Here is a 22,206-nt window from a genome sequence, read left to right on the forward strand (position 1 = left end):
CTCAGAAGTGTAAAAAAACAACAACTGTGGACTAAACTCTGGTAAAATTAAGTTTATTTTACCTAATTTAACATTTTTTAAATAAAAGTTTGTCTTATATGTTATAAAGAAAGTTTGATTCAACTTTTTAATAATTTGTTCTGTATGCTTGGCTCCAGTATCCTATACTGCTAATCTGATATTTTGGAAAGCTAACCACTGCTTAGAAACCCAAGTAGATGACATACACTATAAATTTACACTGGCAGTGTAAAAATCTAAGTAACATAAAACATAAATAACATAAAAAGCAAAAGCAAAAACTATGTCTGGCTTTGGGGAGAATGTCTACTGAAATGGCTATTACGTTTTATAAAGAAACAAATTTAACTTCACAATATCTATAATCTATTTTTAGAAAATGTTAAACAACTAATTTACCAGAATTGCAGTTTGGATTTTCTTGTCCTTTTTGTTCTCCTTTAGAAGCACATACAATATTTATAATATTATTCTTGCCTTACCTTTTTCTGCCTATATAGAGGTATAAATACTTGGTAATACCAAGTGGACTACAGTACAGAAGATTGATCTAAGATGATGCATAGTAGATAGATAGATTTTGTATTTGGTAAATTATAAGATGGTTGTCTCTATATGAAGAATAAACAATAATTCAAGTTGTAAAAACCAACCTGGGAAAAATTATGCACACACACATCAAGAAACTTCCAAACAATTTAGAAGTGAAAATTGCTTACCTACTGATACTGCTACTCCTATGTAAACCACTGTAGTGATTAAGATGGCTAGCAATGTGCCTTTAGGTATGGCTGATTGAGGATCCTGGAAAAAATTGAATTTATGAACCACAAGAACACTCCAAAGAATTGAATAGTGACAAAATAACTAAACATCACTCACCGCAAGATCACCTGAGATATTTGCACCAGCTAAAATGCCTGTTGCAGCTGGGAAAAATATAGCAAATACTGAAAAGAAAGTTTCTCCCTCTCTGAAATCTGGTCCAAAGTTTTCCGAAAATATTTCAGCTATTAAATAAGAATGTTAAAAAAGAATTATTTTAACATTGTGTTGTCCAATAAACTTCGTATTTATTATTCCACTGAAGAAACTACAAGGAAACTTTAAAAAATTATGTAATACTTAAAAAAAACTAACTGTAAGGTGGATATTTAAAGATGTGCTGTGTTTTTTCACAAATGCAATCTTTCACCAAATCAGTATATTTTTCTACCACCTGTAATTTTTCTCCCATTATTAACTAAAGCACAGATATTAATTTAATCCACTTTTAAATTTACAAGAATTCCTGTAGGATTACAGTAGACATATTAATTAGAAACAGCATACAGGTACTCCTCACTTATTGAACAGTCTTCAGATGACTGTTTAAAATTAGAACAATGCTGGAAAAAACAACTTTATAGGCTGCTTACAATCTTTTATGACCTTTGCAATATCGTGCAGTCATGTGATTCCCCATTACAGACAGTACACATCCTATATCTGACCTCTTTTCTTTTTTTTTCTTTTCCCCCCATTTTGCAGAACAGAGATGGGATTGTAAGAGAGCAAGCTGTTTGCTCTTCTACACATCGAAAGCAATGTGATTGTGCTGAAAGCAGGAAAGGGTCAGGCAAAGGAGAGATTACTTACAGAAATTATTTGCTTTTTTGTCTTACCTTTGTAACCAAAAAATCCTTTAGGCTTCTTGTTCTCAAATGGAATAAATGTTCCTATGATGAAGTCAACAATAGCTACTACTAATATCACCAGCAGAACAATCTGTGCCTATAATTTTCAAGTAGTTAATATCAAGTGGTTAATATATTTATATAAAACAATTCTCCAAATTAAAACCAACGCTATATTTAGATACATTGATCTATTAGTTATGAGTGAAATATAAACAATAAAGGTTTGGGATTTTTATTTTTAATTAATGTCGTCTGCTTATCAAAAACATTCTTTCATACTGAATAAATTTAAAAGCATAGTTCACCAATTTCTATTATTTGTTGTAACCCAATTACTCAAAGGTGTCAAAAACCTGTCTCAGAAACAGATATTAACAATAGAAACAAAAGGTTAAATTCAATCATCAGAAACTGGGTAATAGCATTATTACTGTTTGGATCACCATTTTACTGCTTTAATGTTTCTTCACTGTAAGTAGGTATATGAACTGCAAATTTGTTGTCTTTTTTCTTAGGTTTTCTGGGGGAGGGGGGTGTTACCCAGATCACTTTGATTAAGTAGGCAGTCAAATAAATGTTATAAATACAGTTCTTTAGATATGTCAACCTCTCATCAATTGAGCCAGAAGTAAGAATGCTTGTGCTTGAAAATGTTTTGTAACAGAGACGATAATTCACCTAGAAGTTTACTCTATTTGTTGAAAGAAACTTAAGCATAGCAATTCTTTGAAATAAATCATACTAAGATCTTAAGTATTTAAAAAACGGACTATAAGGAGGATAGTATTTTTTTTTAGATCTATAGAATGAAAATAATAAATCCTTTTTAAAAAGTATATTATAGGATCTATTTGGGCCATGGCATTCTTTTGAATCTAAAAAAATATTACCTTGTTTTAATTGCCTCCTTCTGGAATACTTTTTTTTTCTAAATTACAATGCTGCAGTCCTATGTGTAGTTTCAACAGCATTAAAATAATAGTAATTACTTGTGAAAAGCCTTCAATAGAATTATAAATTTTCTTTTGGGGGGCACAGAACTGTCACAAATCTTATTGCTTGTTTGGATTACGTATTCACAACAAAACTCTGATATTCTGTGCTAGGTCTGCAATAGTTATATCTGAAGAATCCTTTGCTCCCATTACCCTAATGGAAAAGCTATGTTAACAAACAATGTAAACAATCTCTATATTGTAACTATGTGATGGAAAGTTATTGCAAGAATGTTCCTTGCTAGATGTCTGAATATTTGTTCTGTTTTTGTAACATATGCATATTGCTTTCCCCTTTTTTCATAATTACTTACATGTTTGTATCTTTTTTAAAATCATAGTTACTTACTTTAGCTTCCCATTCCATTCCTGCTAACGAGATGCCTAATAAAACAACAATTGTAATTGCTCCTATAATTCTGATATCATTACTTGGATCCAGCATAAGTACTTCATGTTCCTATAAAAAAAATTGAGATAATTGTAATAGAGTTAATATTGCAACAAACTAAAATTATATTTTAACAAATATAAAGAAGATTAGGAAGAATATTTGAAAACAGAACTTCATTTTAGTTTGTCACATACAATAATTAGATCAAAGATCCTGATTGTACAAATGTTGAAGTTTATTTTGCTCTATTTTATAAGAACCATCTCTAATCATAGAGATTAATATTAAACTCTTCTAACTTTAATGTTTTTGAATTGATTACTAAGTTTGTAAAAATCAAGTTGTGATTTAGAAATACATGACAAGTATGCACGCTCCATATTTTCATGTTGCCTTAATTTCCCCTTAGGTTGGTCATCAATGAAGTATAACTTGTCTCTGCACTCTAATCCAGATTTCAATTTTTTTTCCAAATTCTGGTTTGGAAGAAAAACACACTATGTAGAGCACAAGCTATAGTCACCAATAATTAGTAAATGAAAGATGTTAAATGACTGAATAATCATAGCATCAAATCCCCCATTATGATTATTCCTAGAATTGCACAAATCTTAAAAAGGATACTTTACAAACTCATGAACTTTGCACAAGTTTATTTCTACTGGAACTATCAAACTATTTTGATGAATCATAGACCTCCTCAGGTTTTCCAGTAAGCATAATTAAATTATGTATTTGATCTTGGACTGATCTCAGCAAATATTTGTCCACTGCACTACTACCGCCATTAAATCAAAACTTTCCCATCTGCTAAAAAAGTTTTTATAAACTACTCCAAAGTAGAACTGAGGAAAACCTGTTCACAGTGTGAAACAAAGATAACAAACAGCACACTAGAAGAATGAGTTTACCTTAAGTAGGTCAACAACAGTCTCTGCAAAACCAACTACATACATGGCTACAGCAACAGCATTAGCAAATGCAAAGATCAAGCCTATAGCACCACCAAATTCTGGCCCCAAGCTTCTGGAAATAAGATAATATGCACCTCCTAAAAAAGAAGAGACACTGTAAGATGTAAGTTATGATACAAATTATATCTTTATGCACAGAATTTATGCTTATGTCCTACAAGCACTGATTTCCCCCTTTTTTCTATTTAAGGTCAACTCTGATTTTCATGTGCACAAAGTCTTAAGAAGTACAGAATTAATATCATTATATTATTCCCGTGTAAGAAAATGTTTGCATCTGTTTAGTACTGAAGTAAACGACACCTAACAGACAGATTGTCCTGGCAGATAGATACTATAGATAGACAGAAAGATAAAGAGAATTACAGCTACTAACTGTATGGAAAAAGATCAAGGGATAAAGCACTGATGTATTTTCTAGAACTTTCCTTACAATCAAAGAACTATGAAACTGCATGCAAGTAACCGTTCTGCTTGTTAAGCAAAACATTCATGATGAATAGAGGATTTTTATAACAAGTCACCAAAAACATGTTTTTTGAAACCAACTGACCCTGACAAGCTAGCACAATATTTTGTGACTGCTGTTGCAGGTGGTATCAAATTGCTGTTGGGTGTACATCAATGATGTGTTTCATGGTCTTTAAACATTTCTTTAAATTATAAGAAAAATGCTTCCATCAGGGAATTTACATACATAAGTTATTATATATAAATGTACGGCTAAAAAATAATTTATACCATCTACATTTGAAGACTACTAATCATGTAAGTATTGATGAAGTTTTACCTCCTCTCACAAAACCATTGGTAGCTATTGCTGATGTAGACAAGCCAGTGATAGTCGTTACAACAGTGGCCATTGCAATAACCAAGACAGCAAGTCCTGTAAGGAAAGCAGAATTGTTATGATTTGTAAGGACTATATATTTCCTAAAACAAATGCATATTATTTAACAAAAAATACTGATTCAACAAAAGATGGAAAATATGTAACGAAATTCTGAATAACAGCAATGTCAACATCCAAATTACCTTAAAGATAATCTCTATTTATAAGAATCTTTAGTACCAGATGATAACTTTAGGTCAACAATTCACTATCAAGTTTAAAAGCTAAAGGATTTGATGGAATATTTACAGAAATGTGACAAAGTAACAAAATAATGATTGAATGATTCTATTCTATAACAGTAAATCTGGAGAAAGACACTTGGTCAAGTGATTGGAATAGATCACCTTAATACCAACATCAAAGAAAGAAGACTCTCTGCAAATTGTTGCACTGTATCTATAATTTCATCATCAGCAAAATAATTCTTAGGATCATCCAAAGCGGAATAGAATACTATGTTCAAACTAGTTTTAAAAACAAGCGACAATACTGCTCTCTGGATAATTGAGAAGGCCAAAGAATACCAAAAATAATTCACTATGTATTTCATTGATTACAGGAAGACCTGTAATTCTGTCAAGTTGGGATATGTCTTTAGGTAAATGGCATTCTCAAATCATTTTCCAATACAAAAGCCACACAGAACAGGAACTGCAATCCAGGTGAAACATGGCAAAGCAAATCATGTCAGGTCAGCAAAGACTGAATTCTCTTTCTTATTTATTCGATCTATGTATCAAATATATACTGAAAGAAGCTTGATCAGAAGATGATGAATGCAATTTTAAAAGTGGAGAAATAAACATCAAACTGGGCTATGTTGGTGACATTACTCTGAAAGTACAAATGACTAGAGAGCTCTATTGTAGTACTCAAAGTCAAAGACCTCAGTGAGAAAATGGGAGTATAATTAAACATAAAGAAAACCAAACTAGTAAAAACAGATGCAGTAACCTAGCCTTAAAATTGAATACATTTAAGTGATGATTTGTTTCTGCATTTTAGGACTGATTATCAAACAGCATAGGATTCAGCAATCAATAAATAGGCTATGAATTGCCAAGAAAACAAACGAAACATAGAACAAATCAATCAAGAGTTCTGACTTAAGGTAGAAATAATCAGGCTCAAATTATCATATTTTGGACCAGATCCCCTGAGAAGTCCATAATGTTGGGAAACGGTAGAAGAAAAGAGAAGATGACAATAACTATCAGCAAGGTGACAAGTCTCAATTACAGCAGCAATAGATGTGCTGTTGGAAGATCTGAAGATACAAATCTATTTATCTAGTCAATAAATGTTGCTGATACCAGGTTGATCGAACATGTTAACAACTTATTTCAATATATAAAAGTAACAAAAATAGCATAAATGTCAAATAAGGAAACATGTTTAACAATGGGAGCATACTGCTAGTTCACAGCAAATGAAACATGTTCAGCAATTGTAGAAATCTTATTAATTTTTAGTAAGAAAGCCTCCTGCATAATCTTCTGGGAATCAACTACAGGGCTAATCATTCAGGTGTGCTATGTTTTAATATAGACATAAACTTCCTTCCCCCCAAAATGTGAAAGTTCTACAAAAAAAACCCACAGTTGTTTAACCATTCAATTCTTGCTTTTTGAGAAATTATGGACATTTAGCAGTAATCCTACTCTATAACCCATATTTTGTCACATGTCAAATCACAGAAGTTTTAGCAATAGCCAAAATATGGTGTTTACAAACCTATGCCAGCGTGTCCTACAATCCAGGATAGTCGAATGAAGAGCATCACACCCCAGATATTCAACATACATCGTACCTATATCAACATCAAAGTAAATAACATTTATATTAAAATTAGATTTTTGAAGTAAATGTAACAGTTCAAGTAAAAAGTTTCTTACAAGAGAACCGAGCATCTCAGGCTTTTAAGCATTCTTTTCAAGATGCAACTTGGAATCCATCTAACTTTAACAGCACATAGATGAGTTTTCAGCAAGTAAATTCATAACTGGCTGGATTCGTAACTGGCTGACCAACCACACTCAACATGTAGTCCTCAATGGAACTGCATCTACATGGAGGGAAGTATGCAGTAGGGTACCGCAATGCTCTGTTTTAGGCCCAGTACTTGTCAATATCTTCATCAATGATTTGGATGAGGTAATAGATGGGAAACTCATCAAATTTGCAGATGACACCAAGCTAGCAGGAATAGCCAACACTCCAGAAGATAGGCTTAAGATATAGAAGGCTCTTGACAGACTTGAACATTGGGCGCCATCTAACAAAATGAAATTCAATGGTGAAAAAAGTAAGGTTCCACATTTAGGCAAGAAAAACAAAATGCATAGGTACAGTATATGTGGTACCTTGCTCAATAGTACTAACTGTGAAAGGGATCTTGGAGTCCCAGTGGACAACCATTTAAATATGAACCAGCAGTGTGCAGCAGCTGCCAAAAAAGCCAACACAGATCTAGGCTGCATAAACAGAGGGATAGAATCAAGATCATGCGAAGTATTAATACTACTTGATAATGCCTTGGTAAGGCCACACTTGGAATATTGTATCCAGTTTTGGTCATCACAATGTGAAAAGGATATGGAGACTCTAGAAAGAGTGCAGAGAAGAGCAACAAAGATGATTAGGAGACTGGAGGCTAAAACATATGAAGAATGGTTGCAGGAACTGGGTATGTCTAGTTTAATGAAAAGAAGGACTAGGGGAGACATGATAGCAGTGTTCCAATATCTCAGGGGTTGCCACAAAGAAGAGGGAGTCAAGCTATTCTCCAAAGCACCTGAGGGCAGGACAAGAAGAAATGGGTGAAAACTAATCAAGGAGAGAAGCAACTTAGAACTAAGGAGAAATTTTCTGACAGTTAGAACAATTAATCAGTGGAACAACTTGCCTCCAGAAGTTGTGAATGCTCCAACACTGGAAGTTTTTAAGAAGATATTGGATAACCATTTGTCTGAAGTGGTGTAGGGTTTCCTACCTAGGCAGGGGGTTGGACTAGAAGACCTCCAAGGTTCCTTCCAACTCTGTTATTCTGTTTAAAGTTCATTATAATTACTGTTCATGATCTTATATTCTCAACACAGCGGGCAAAAGCTTCAAATTTACATATAAAAAGATAGTTTAGAAAACAAGATTGCAAAATGATAATTTTAAAAAGCTAGTTGCGAAAAACACTATTATTAACAGCTAATCAATAAATTATATACAGAAAACAAATATATTACCTTTAAAGATTCCTAATAGCAAGAAAACATGTTCACCAGAAAAAGACTGATCACTGTTTATAAACCAAAAGTATAGTAATAAAGCAAACATAATATATAATGTCACTCCAAAAACTACACCATTTATTGTTATATGTACCCCCATTTTGGAGCCATTTGCTTTGTACGGCTACAGGAAGAGCGTGAGTACTGAGCTGCAGTTTCTTAACATGCTGAACTGGAAACTGTTTTGTAAGGAATGTTTAAACCATAGAAAAGATACAATACTATCCTTGAAGTAAGTGAACAGAAAGCAGAAATACATAGAAATCTCAAATTAAATAAATTAGAAAGATGTTAATTACATATAACTAACCATAATATTGTTTATTACAAATTTAAAGTGAACAATATAAACAGTATGCCTTTTACTATTAACCATATAGCTTTAGAATATTTCTGTGGTAGAATGAACTAATAAATTATATGGAGTATGAGTTTTTTTCTACGTAGTCTCTGGATTAATCCAATCAACAAAAGAAAATAACAGACTATCAAGAACAAAAAGGCACAAATGAAAACGTTTTCATAGCTTACTTTTTTCTGTCCAGTGATATTCTTAAATTTACCTTTTCCTTCTTTAAAAAAAAAGGATCTTTGGGGCAATGATTATGAAAACTGCCAGATAGATAGACAGACAGGAACCTCAAAATGCTGGCTTTCCAAGCCATTTTCTATGGCCTGTAATGATAATTCATGGATGTTAAACAGCAAGAGCAGGGCAATGAATGTTCTACAGATGTGAATGTGGGGCCACAGGAAAAGGCCTGGAATAGAAGCAGTCTGGAAATAGCGGCCTCACAACTTGTCTTAATACACCAGCCTAAACATATTTTCCAGACAAAGGGAATACTTATCAACCCCACAAATCTCCTTGTGATGAGCAGCACCATTCCCTGAGAACCCCCACCTGCTCTCACCCTCTCTACCATGCAGGAAGAAAGGCAACAAGCAAATAAAAGATATCGCTGCTTGGCAAAGAGAAGGAAAACTCTGCCAGGCAAAAATAGAGATGTGAAGTGACAACAAATATGAAAAAGACTGAAGAGAAGCAAGACAAGAAAAAAAGCAGGATCTGCACATGTTTTAGTAAATGGATAAATTATCTCACCTTATATATGAACTTGAAAATATATTATATATATCAAACCAGTAATACAATTAAATATTGGTATTTGGGTGAATAAAAAATACTGTGAGCTAAGTGACCAAATTGAAATATTTCTATTTTATAAGTAGTTCTGTTCTGTCATAAGATATTTTACCATTCATGAAATGTTGAATTTCACCCCATGCATGATTTAAAACATTAAATAGAAGTCAAGAATTACTTGAAAAACTGAAGTTCTACTCACCAATACACCTTTAATCCAACCAAATTTGACAACCCCTTTACTATCAGCAGTATAGGCTGCAGTGGCTTCTCCAGTGGGAGTTCCTTCTTCTCCATTTGCATAGCCATCTTCAAATAGCTCCTAAGGCATAATAACAATCAGAAGGGAAAGGGACATTGTAGAAAGAGTCTCTAATAAATCTGCTTAATGCTGATAGTGTTGTAACCAACAAGGATTAAATGGCAGAACACTTTGACTAATATCAGAAAGCTTGGAAATGTTTTTTTCTTTGTAGAAAAGTAGTCTACCACTGTATGATAACATCTTTTGTATAAAGCTAGTGAAGTTTTATATGAAAGTTTGTACATCATGCAAGGCATTTTCATTTAATAAATGAATCATATAGATTCATTTATTAAAAGAAGTATGACTTGCAAGATGTACAAAATATATTTAAATAAATAACTTTCACAAGACTATAAAAACCATGGCAATTATATAAAGCATGTATTATATTATATATAGACATTCCTTGCTAAATAACTGCCCTGTTTAGTGACTGTTCAAAGTTATGACAGCACTGAGAAAGGAACTTTATAGCCAGTCCTTGCATTTACAATTGTCAATATGCCCCCAATGGTCACATGATAGAGATTCAGGCATTTCACAACTGGTGGGTATTTTATGACTCTCACAATATCCTTTGATCACGATTGTCATTTGCATGCATCACAGCTGGCTTCTGACAAGCAGAGTCAACTGGGAAGCTAGCAATAAAACTGCAAGTTTTGGTCACTGATGTCACCCTAACCAACCATGGGTGACTTGCTTAACAATTGTGATGGAAGTGAGGACTTAAGTTTGTTGCCGTCACATGATGACTTGCTTAATGATATCGCTTAGTGACAGAGTTGCTGGCCCCATTTGTGGTGGTTAAGTGAGAATTATCTATATACATAATTCATAGGTACTTTTACATTCAGTCAAAAGGTTCAATGTTCTATAACAGACTTTCTAAACTTTGTTACCCTAGAAGAGCTTCTGAAATAATTTTCAGATCTCAAGGATCCCTGTAAAAAAAACACAAAACTTACTCTAAAAAGTTTAAAACAGAATTCACTTCTTGCTTATACAACACACGTCTACGTTTAAAACATCAGCAAAACAGCAGGCCAGGTGCTGACTCAGATGAGTAAAAATTCAAAAACTGTGAGTGTAAAAAACAAAAACAAAAACAAAAAACTCTCTCTTTTTTTTTCAATCATGGAGAACCCCAAAAAACTTGCCATAAAACCCCAGTTGACAAAGGCTGCTGTAGATTTTAATGTTTAAAAAAAGCACAGAAGATGCTTATGTTTAATGAATGTAGTGCCTTAATCTCCATAATACCTATATGGATATTATAATAAATGAAACAGAAAAAATAATCCTCAAAATGAGCTCTATTTTTTACCTCTATTTACTTCTTCATTTTATGCATATTCTGCCTTTGTTATTTTTAAAAATAACTCAAGGCCATGAACATATCAAGCACACCTTCCTCCTATTTTCTATGTATTCTATATATGTCCTATAATCATCACCATTTGTCACACTTCTGCCAATGATAGACAACCTACTTTTTAAACCTATTATGAAAGAACTCTAAACTTTGTCTTTCAACCAGGTCTTGACAGTCCTTTCTACCTCTTCATTTGAGTCCAATGCATATCCACGAAAGTATTCCTAAATTTGGGAAAGAAAGTTGCATGGTACAAAGTTTGGGCTATATGGAATAAGCCTGCAAAATTCAATTTCACAAATAACTATTGAGTGGCTTGTGAAATATGAGACTAAACATTGTCAGATTGCAATCCAAATTTCCTTATTTTGCTTCCGAACCATGTGTGTTATTCTAAGTATTGCAGTATAGTGCTTTAAATTAATAGTAGTGCCAGATTCAAGGAAATCTGTGTGAACAACACTATCTGCATCTCAAAAACTATAACTACGAGTTTTCCTGTCAAACCCTAAATGATAACCATGAGGTTTCCTGTCAAACCCTATGTTTTGAATCCTTTGTTGATATATGAGATTTTATAATAATATTCAATGGACTGACATTTTGTTCCTGGGACTTGTTTTGTTGGCCGTCACAATTTCTGTAAAGAAATTCCTCACATTCATTCTTATAGTATGACAATAATTGCTGGCAATTTTTAACCCTTCATGTAAGAAAGACTTGATTGCATCAATCTTCCAAAATTGAAGACCTTCAATAACATGACCCATGTATTCCTATAAAATGTCAAGCTTGACAGCAATTTATATCTGAATAAAGTTCATTAATCTTTTTCACATGAACTTATCAATTGCTCTTGCAAGTCATCCGCATCATTCTCAATCACACAAATCTCCACTATTTGGTTCCCTAATTTTATTTGGGGGGAGGGGCTCAGCGATGCACAATACGTCAAATCATCAACTTTACTAGCACTTCTAGTCATCCCAAAAAAAACAAAAAAACCCACATTAAATATCTGGGTTTTCCATCAAGCACTGGCATAGGTTAAAGCGACTGACTTTTGGAAGCTTAAATTGGTGTCAGATTTTTTGTTATAGTTTTAATAGTTTTACATGGTTTTTATATTGTTTTAATTCTTGATTGGCAGCTGCCCTGAATTCGGTACAAAGGGAGGCTATATAAATGTTTTAAATAAATAAATAAATAATCAATCAATAATTTGACAGTGAACTTCATTAGGCTAAAATTCAATTACAAATTCCATCTGTTAATAACTTATAGCATCAAAGTCATTACTTTTCATTAAACCTTCTGAAATCTGATAATTCTCCGATAATGTAAGATTGAAGGATTCTTCAACACGCTTTCTGGCAGAAGAAATGCCTTTACTCATGTAATCCTCCATGTTTTTTTCATTTCCTAATCTGATTACCACACAGCATATTTATAATCAAAAGTATAGAATAAACCAAATATGTTGTATCGTAGGGAAATACAATATAATTGTGGATGCTATTCTGTGCTGCTACTCATAATATTCTATCAGTTTTTGGCGGCAGCTTTTTTGGCACTTGCATGGACAAGCTTAAGGTCTCTTTTTGGTCTCCAATTCGCCATCCAGTTATTAAATAAATGCTCATCCATTCTGATGATGTGTCTCATCCATTGCATCTGGACTCATATTCATATAGGAGAGAAAGGATAATTATAGTTCTGCATACTTTCAGCTTTGTGGAGATATGGACATTATGATGATTAAACACTCTAGTATACAACTGCCCTAAAATCTGGCTGATCCTGGGGTCAATTTCTTTGTTCAAAGAAGCATAGATCAAGATAATACTTCCCAAGTATTTGAAGCTGTTTAATTTGTCAGCTGGGTATCAACAATGATCTTCTATTGGGTTGATATTTGACACAGACTGGTAAAGTCTTCAGTTTTATTCAGGTTGATAGTCATGCTAAAGAGCATAACAGTATCTAAAATTTTATTTAACATCAATTGTAGATCACTGTCTTTATGAGCCAAGTGAACACAATCATAAGCAATCATTATTTTTGAATGTATGGACGCTCTTTGTTCATGTGTTCAAGGGACAAGGGTCAAAGAGAGTTGTCCAATGAGTACCTGATATAACTCCCTCCTTCAGACTTTGGAAAGCATAGGACAGCATGCAAGCAAAGGACAGATTAAACAGGACTGGGGCTAGTGTCCAGCTTTACCCCTAATGGAAATGGTAAATGCAGTTGACTTATCACCACTTTAAAGGACCTATTCTGTCATTCTGATATGGAGCAGCAGAATCAACTTCAATCAATTTCTTTGGGCATCCATGATGTTTCAGGATGATCTAGAGTGTCTCCCTGTTTCCGGTGTCAAATGGCTTTGTCAACATGATGACAAGAGTAAAGAGGCTTGTTCTGCTCAATGAAATTGTCCTGGACTTGCCTCACAGTAAATATCATATCTACTGTATTTCTGGCCAAAAGCCATATTGTACCTTCGGGAGGTTCTTTTCCAAAACAGTGAGAGTGGGGTGGAAACCTGCAATGGACAGCAGTGAGCTGCTTTTATAATTTCTGCAGTTTGATTAACTTCCCTTATTTATAGAGTGCTACAATGAGGGCATGACAGAAATCATCAGGCATCTCCTCCATGAACTAAATGTCTTCCTTGAAACAATTATAAGTGTTTTAGGTGAAGAGCTTTATAGATCTCAACAGGAATACCATTTGCCCTGTTGCTTTATTTGAGATCATCTGCAAGATCACTGTCTCAATCTCATCAGTAGAGGGAGGCAGGTCTAGGGCATCCAAAATTGACAGCTGTGGAATCTACTATAAGACATCAGGATCAGTTGTGGATGGCCTATTGAGTAGGTTAGAAAACTGTTTAGCCGAGTGATTTTTCGATTCTTCCTGATCTTTGATCAAGCTTAGCCCATCAGATGACAGCAAGGGGAAGCATCTTGATTTACAAGGGTCATAAACTGACTTTATGATGCTGAAGAATTTCACTGGCAGCTTTTTCACCTGCTCAGCTTTTCCCTGCTGCCACTCATCCTGCCTTTCTTTGAGACAGGTGACAGTTCATTCTGTCTGTCTGTGTAGGCCTTGTTCTTAACCTGGAGTTCTGCTGAAACAGTCTCGTAATTTTCATCAAACCAGTCATTTTCAGTCCAGATACACTTGTTACAATCAGCATAATGACATCTTTAAACTGCATCTATTTTTCAAAACAGTTTTCACAACCAGTAAGCCATTCTACTCTTAATCCTGACTCACTAGTTTTACATAATACATATCCACAAATATTATCTGTATCAAAATGTCAACCAGTTTTCATCTGCCCAAATAACATAGCTCAACTTTAAAATATTCTAAGAAATGAGAAATTATATTTTATTCAAATTTTAACATAAAATGTTACTGACAAGATCACATTCCATACACTATAGCAAAGCCAGAATGATTGCCAAGATGATTAATGCATCTGCTACTCAGAGATGCATTAGTAGTTTTGGCTGAACCTTCTTATACGTAAGATGACTTGATATCATAAAGTACCTGAACTAATGCTATATGCATAACTAGTTTCTAAGAATCCCTCACTTCAAGGTAACCCTCATTTTTATTTATTCATAACCCTCTCATTGAGAGCATATGCACCAAGACAAATTCCTTGTGTGTCCAACCACACTTGGCCAATAAATTCTATTCTACCCTATTCTATCCTATCCTATTTTTATATTTAAAAAGATATAAAGTAATGCAGAACCAATCTGACCAACTGAATTGGTGCATTTCAGGTTGACTTAAAATTTCATTAGATATATTTCTTTGGATATCAATCCCTCTTTAACATTTTCTGTTGCTTACTTTTAATGTTAAGCTAACAGATAATTAGCCAGGTGATTAAGCAAGCTTTAAAGAGCCATCCAGCTAACATTTCAGCTCTTGACCTGACAGTAATCCTCAAACATACCACATTTGCATGTAGTTCTATAGGGCAGGCTGCCCTCACACAACCAACATAACCACAACTTCAAAGTATTTCCTTAATACTGCAAGATTTGATGAGAAAGTTACACGAATCTTTCACACAGAAATAAACATAACCACTTTCTAAGCAGGATAATTTACGTTAACTTTAATTTTTAAACTAATAACCATTTATTTACATTTATAGAGTATATTGCCCATCTTAAGATTGCTTATACACGTGTAGCAATTTTTCTAACTGCTAAAAAGCGATCAACGTATACTTTTAATGGAAAATACTCATTTATCTAAAAATATCTGCTTAACCTGTTTCATTTCTTTCAAGACAATACCCTACTTCTTCCATAAATACACTCTATGTATTTAGATTCAAACTGCCATGCTTAGAATATACTTCCTGAAAAAATGGAAATCTAATTTAGACAATACTCAAGACCAATAAATTTTAATATATCTACCCTAAGCTCCAAGCCAACTCAATGAATTCTGAAGTTAACAGAGTTACACGGTTACAGGAAAAGAACATTTATATTCTAATATAATTCTTCCATACTACACTAGGTACTAGATAAATTTTGGAGCAAGCTTTTATAGTATAAAAAGTATTTTTATACTATAAAGTATATAGTATAAAAATATATAGTATACTTTTATATAGTATACTATATACTATAGTATAGTATATAGTAGTATAATGCCTGTTCAACATTCATCATGACAGATTTTTCCCCTATCAGCAACAATGTTTATATCTTTAAAAGGCTGTTAAACCCAATGGAAACCAGATTTCCATTGTATGTTTACCTTATTGTTAACATTTAACATATTGCTTCGATCAACTATCTAATCTTTACATTAATTTATCAAACAGGTTTTCAATAGCTTAGCTTCAATATGCAATTCTGTTTGGGAAATCTTAATTCTTTAATAAAACCAGAAAAATAAACAATGGCTCATAACATAGACTTACCAAGCACAATTCTGTTTTAAATGCTAATATCATATAACTGATATGTACTTTTCAAAAAGACAGAGCTCAGAAAGTTATCAAAACTTTCAAATACAATATAAATAAGCACTAATAAAACTAATAATGAACTATAAACTTTAATTATGTTTCAGACCTACACATAGTTGAAGTACTTAAGTTGCTGAGTTTAAATTCCTTTCATCATCTTATAACAAATGTTTAATGTTTAATTCTGACCTATTGGATATTGAGTCCTTCGGGAGAAGGGCGGTATAGAAATTTAAATAATAATAATAATAATAGATGCAACTTTAAAGCAGCCTGTGTGATTAAATTGTTTAGGTAAAAGCTAAAAAGTTGTTTTTCTGAAAATAGCCTCTTAAACATAATTTACATATCTATAGACAGTTTAGAAATCCATGAACATTGCAGTAGGTCTGGCCAGTGGACCGACAAGGAACTTGGCATCAGTAAATAATTGAAGTACACAGAAAACCAGAAAGCTAGGGGAGAATATTAATATGGATGTTTGATATAAAATAGAGATAAAGGAATTTCTTCTGGATATCTGAAGATGGCCTTTGGTTGTTGTTACATCATGTAGAGACTTTACACTGTGTTTCTCCAGCAAGTACTTAACCCCATGTCCTAACCTAAAATGAACAAAGACATCTGGAGGGGGGAAATGTTACCTTAGACCAGACAAGTACTGCTGTAGTGTTCCATTAACTTTTACAGACCTATAAAGTATACTGGCTCCATGTAAAAGATGCACAAACATGAGACAATATGTAATGTAAGGAAAGACAGAAAGCAAATATATTTGCAATGCATATCTATAAAGCCAAAGTCCATGCAGAGAGAATATAGAAAACATAACTTTTTATAGATTCTAGGTAAACCTCATCTTGTTTTGAAAAACACAGTATTTTTCTACTTCTATACTTTCAGCACTCTCAGCAGTTCTATACTCTCAGACACTGCATCAGCTTGATGCTGTTTTTTTTTATCCCAAATGGGGTTACCAGGTGTTCTTGACTTGCTCACCATCACTCACCTTGTCCAGCTCATCATGCAACTCTGCAAGGCTGGGTCGAATAAGTTTCTCTCCTAGACCAGCAGCGGTTTGCTGATAATAATCTATCCTTGGCACGGCATCGATGGTGTTGTGGCCGAAGGTGCGCATATAGTATGTGTTCGTATGAGTGTCATAATAGTAGTGATGGTGCCCTCCTGAGCCTCCCCCAGAATGTAGGCTCCCTTCGCTCAGAACCGTGTCACCACCATTCTGGAAGCTGACGCTGCAGCCTTCTGGGCCACCACCTCCAGGCTCACCAGAGCTGTCGTCTCCAGCCGAGGGGTCCACGAAATTCACCCGAAACCGGCCTTTTGCTTCCTCACTGCTTTTCTTATGCCCATCACCGGGGACTTCAGGGGTCCCTTCCGTTGTCTTCGCCTCTTCTGCCACAGCCGCCCGACTCAGGTTTTCTGCCACCAGGTCCACCTGAAAGCGGCTCTGGCTGGGCGTGGGACCCAGAGGTCTGCAAAGCCCATCCCCAGCAGCTGCAGAGGCAGGAGCCAAGGCGCTCCCGGGGTCCGACGAGGAGTCGCCTGTGCCAACCGGCGCATCCCCGTCACTCGCCGGCAGACGAGGTACTTCCTCCGCGCCTGTGGATGCTGCTGCATCGGCGGCTCCTCCTCCTTCTCTCCCTGCAGCCGCTGCAGCTTTGAGCTTCGGCGAGCCGGAGCGGGGCGGCGGGGTGGACGCACGCGAAGGCTTCGCTTCCATGGCTTCTGTTTTTTTCTCGGGCGGCGGCGACAATGCGGGCCGGAACAGACTTCCTTGCGGCTCTGGCTTGTTCAATGAAGTCCCTTCGGTTCTGGCAAGCAAGCAAGAAAAAAAAACCAATAACAACAGTCGGCTGCCGCTCGGGGCGCTTTAAACCACCAAATGGCGTCCCGCCGCTGCCGGGCTTCACTCCGCCGCCCTTGAGAGAAAGCGAGGCAACACGCCGCACTTCCTCGGCAGATAACCGCGCGGCCCGGCCCTGCCCCGCCCTCCCTCCCTCTCCCTCCGCCCCTCCTCCTAGCGCCGCTGCCTCACCAGGTGATGATGCACCGCAGCTGCTGGCTCCTCTCGCCCCTCTGCCTACCCGGGTCCCCCTCCTCGAAACCCGAGACAGGGAAGAGCCGAAGGGGGGGGGGAGTCTCCGTCCCTGTTACTCCCCACCCCCACCCCCGTCGCCTTGTTTCCCTCTTTCTCTTACCTCACGTCCCCACAGACAAGGAGCACCCTCGGTCCGCCTCCCGAAGTTTCAGGGATGGCTGGAAGCAGCAACGCCACACGCTTCGTATCGCGGGCGCCAAGGCGACAGCGCTCCCTGTGGAACCGACCGCGGAGGGGAGGAGGAAACCAGCCGGCTGGCCGACCGACCTCCCACAGACCTACGCTTTCTCAGTCTGAATAAGCCGACGCGGTCTCGACACGTGTGTTGTACGGCTTGGTGCTCGGGGGCCGGCCGCTGCCCGTGTCAGCCGCAAAGCTTCCGCCGGGCCCTCCGTTATCCACCCCCGCCCCCCCCCCGTCGGTTTCCCCCGAAACGAGCGAAAGCCGGCGCCACGGAGCGAAGGAAAGCGGGCAGGCGGCAGCCAATCGCCTAAAAGCCGCGCGGCTCGGGGACGAGTCTTTAAAGCATCCGCTGCGAGGGGAGCGGGAGGCGGAGGCAAAGTCCGAGCAAGGGAGGGATCTGGCCCGGCGAGGGCGGAGCAGCTTTCGGGCGCTGCTTCTGGAGCTGACGGATGCTGGCCCGGCTTTGGCGTGCTTCGAGGTTAGAGCTTGTCCGCTGCGTTGCCGCCGGGAGCTTCAGCCTGGCTAAAGCGCCTTTCGGAGAAAGAGCGAGGCCGCGGTCCAGCGTGGCCCGCTTTTCCCCCTGCAGGGCGACCCAACCAGCAGCGCCCTTACTCGCGTCGTGTCAGGAAGGAGGGAGAGGAAGAAGGCATCCGCCCGGCGGGCTGCCTGCCTGCCTCCGCCTCCTTTCGACGGGAGAAGAGCTTTAGGGCAGATGGCGGTTTATAAAACTGACGCTCGGCTCGAAGCGGGGATGGGCGGGCCTACGGAGCCAACTGCTCCTCCGTGGGCGGACGGCTAGCTGGAAGGCTACGAAAGTTCCCCGACTCTTCCTTCTGCAGTGGAGGAAGGAAAAAACAACCACCACCACCAAGCTTCAAGATCTCGCGAGCAAGGCGTTCAGACGCGACTGAGGTTGCAAGAAGCCCCGGCCGGCTTTACGTTGAGGCGGGCGGTTTATAGAAGGAAGGACCGGTCTCCACATGCTCCGATGGGATGGTTCGCTTCCCAGGGAAAGCTGCTCAGGACATCTCAGTAGCTAAAAGATGTGTAATGCCTTTCATTGACCCAAGCCCTGCTTTCCTAGGATGTCGAAGATGTCCAACATTAGGAAAAGGAAAGAAAAAAATAACACATACAGTCACCACACAAAAACAGTCCAAGCACGGTTATACAAACCGAAAACCTAATTTTTTTTATTGCTGTTTTTATTAGTTTTATCACAATTCTGAAAAGTAGGTGGCTGTTGCTGCACAGGAGTTAAATTGAGCCCGGCGTCTTGGTGTGGTACATACTAGTGAATACTTGCTTTGAATTGAGCATCCTCCAAAAATTCTGGGCAGGCTAAATGATGTGGAAATTATTCCCTCAAGGCCCGAGGTTTAGCAACAACTCCCAGGAAAAAGAGTAACAGCCTTGCATCTAGGAAGCTTCTCCTATGACGCTATTTTATGTTAAGGGCCTTTTTTTTTTTCACCCTTTCAACCCAGCCAAGGAAGGTTAGCTGATGTCATGTGAATCTGTAACCTATTTAGCTGAGCGGGTATCTCTAAATCAACACTGTCATGTGAACGTGGAAGGAAGCATTTACTCCGAGTTAACTCTTTTCCTGCTGAAATAGATAACACTTGGAGCAGCTCTACAAAACCGAAACTTTTCTAGTCTCTGGCCCTACATTGAGCATACAAATAGTGGGAAACGGGTATGTCTTCCACCTGTCTCTGGCATCTTTAATTGAACTATCATGGATTTTCAAACAACTTCCGTCCCAGTAGAAAACAGTAGGCTCTTACATAAATAGCATTGTGGTCTAGCATCCTGGATGAAAGGATGTTATACCTTTGCTGTACATGGGAGTTGTTTCTAAACCTTAAAAGGAAGTCTGAGGAATTGAGAGGAGATATTGATTGGGTTTGCATATCACGTTGGGTCATAATCTGTTTTAATGTGTTGTGTGAACCCAATTGTTTTAATACCATCAATGTGTGTACCCATGAGGTTGAAGCCATGTTTGTAATAGATTATTTTCTTAGGTAAGATGGAGAATTACTAAATTTGCAGACTGGGCACAGAGATTGTATGAGCATTCTCCAAAGATTCTAAATTATCTACGAAGACAAAATCATTGATAGACCCCATTTAGGAGAACTCAAATGTGTGTGTGTGTGAAAGAGACAGAAGTTTGATGCCCATGGTGTATGGTTTACACTTGCAACTGATGTTAACTTGCAAATCCTGCAGCTAAAACAGCTGGATTAATTTTTGTATATTTTAGTGGTATTTTTTTTAGTCTGTTGAAGGACAGGAGATTTTTGTCTACTGCAGCAGCCCCTGAACATCTCCTGAGTGGATTGCTTCTAATAAATGTTTTGACTTTCTTTGTTACTGTTTGGGGCTTTGTTTGTTTGTTTTGGTCATTTGTCACTTGCCCATTCAGTTTAGGAAGCATCAAGGACTCCACAAATATTGGACAACTGAGGTGGGTTCAAGGAAAGGTAACCAACTCTATGTACATGTAAACAGTTTCAAAATAGCTTAGTTATACAAGACTGAATTGAACAAGTAATCAGGAAAAGGCATCTATAATTTCCTTATTTTTTATTGCCAAATTAATAGACACTTAATAATCCGTAACTGCTATCAATTTGAATGTTTACCATAAAACATGTTCTAGTAGAAACTTTGGCAAGAAGACTCGGCCTTGTAAGGACATTCAGACTGAAATTCATAAAATTTTCCCAAAAGCTGACTAAATTACAGCTTTTAAAGAAATCTAACATGTACCAGTTGTCATGCATTTCTTAATATTTATACTTCTGATGTTTTGGCAAAAATGGGAAATACTGCAAACAATATCTTTAACTGGTAAAAATACGTTGTAAATTTCTATGTATAGTCAATTTTTCTTTTAAAAATGCTTATATAGAAAATATTGCATTCTTTGGACAGAGACTTTTTATTTAATGTGTAATTAGTATATTTTATTTACATAATTTTTCAGGGGCCCAAAGTTTGCTTTGATTTTGGTTTTTTGGTTTTTCCAGCACATACATGAAAAAGGGGTAAAAGGAATATTTGCACAATTTCTTTTGATTGGTACGTAGAACTAGAAACCGGTCATCTGGAAACAACTTAGTTCATATAACTCACAATTTTTGACAGATTTGAGGTTTGATGGCAAAATCTGCTTTCTCATTGCAAAATGGTATTTAGAAAGCATATTGGCATTTACTGATAAAGTTATAATAAACCATAACATGGTAAGACATGGTTTGCTTTATAAATCACAATGTGGATTTTTACAATAAACCAAAACCAAATAAAACATGTATTTTGTGAATCAGGTTACACATGTATGTAGTGAGAAAAGAACTGTGGGAATGTTATGCTTTGGGATGTGAAATGTTGCTGTGTGGTCTATGTAATGTATAACGTCCTATCATATCAGTCATATAGCTGTATTTATTTGCAACATATTGTGTTAATTTACCTGCATGCACGTTTGTATATAATTAATTACTAATTGCATACTTTCATCTTTTGTTAATATTTATTCAGCTAATATAAATACCAAATGTTTTTTATATTATTCTAATGGTTCTTATTTGTATGCCAAGGCATTTCAGTATCTCCTTCACTACCAGATCAAGGTTTAAGTTTGTATATAAACAAAGATGCCTCAGCACAGACTACAGAGTTGACAAGGGCATCACAATTCAAGAAACTCTTTGCCATTGTTGAAACATCTAGCAATCATAAAGCTTGGATTGTTTCTGGCAATGCTAAGCTCCCTACAGACATGAAGAATCTTCC

At 36.7% G+C, this 22,206-nt stretch overlaps 1 protein-coding gene across 1 annotated transcript in view; it reads right to left on the reverse strand.

Moving 5' to 3' along the window:
* The window catches only part of SLC12A2 (solute carrier family 12 member 2), a 49,975-nt gene extending 29,737 nt beyond the window's left edge, over positions 1-20,238 (reverse strand). Inside the window, exons 1-10 of the mRNA XM_058168537.1 lie at positions 18,314-20,238; positions 17,104-17,926; positions 9,592-9,711; positions 6,693-6,768; positions 4,854-4,949; positions 4,001-4,140; positions 3,045-3,155; positions 1,686-1,794; positions 904-1,031; positions 741-825 (exon numbers count right to left, since the gene is read on the reverse strand). Of these exons, the coding sequence (XP_058024520.1) occupies positions 741-825; positions 904-1,031; positions 1,686-1,794; positions 3,045-3,155; positions 4,001-4,140; positions 4,854-4,949; positions 6,693-6,768; positions 9,592-9,711; positions 17,104-17,835 (1,597 nt within the window). The 5' untranslated portion in view covers positions 17,836-17,926; positions 18,314-20,238. The remainder of the gene's footprint in view (positions 1-740; positions 826-903; positions 1,032-1,685; positions 1,795-3,044; positions 3,156-4,000; positions 4,141-4,853; positions 4,950-6,692; positions 6,769-9,591; positions 9,712-17,103; positions 17,927-18,313) is intronic.
* Between the last annotated feature and the right edge of the window lie 1,968 nt (positions 20,239-22,206).

Source organism: Ahaetulla prasina, chromosome 2 (assembly GCF_028640845.1).
Source record: "Ahaetulla prasina isolate Xishuangbanna chromosome 2, ASM2864084v1, whole genome shotgun sequence".
NCBI classification, from domain to species: domain Eukaryota; kingdom Metazoa; phylum Chordata; class Lepidosauria; order Squamata; family Colubridae; genus Ahaetulla; species Ahaetulla prasina.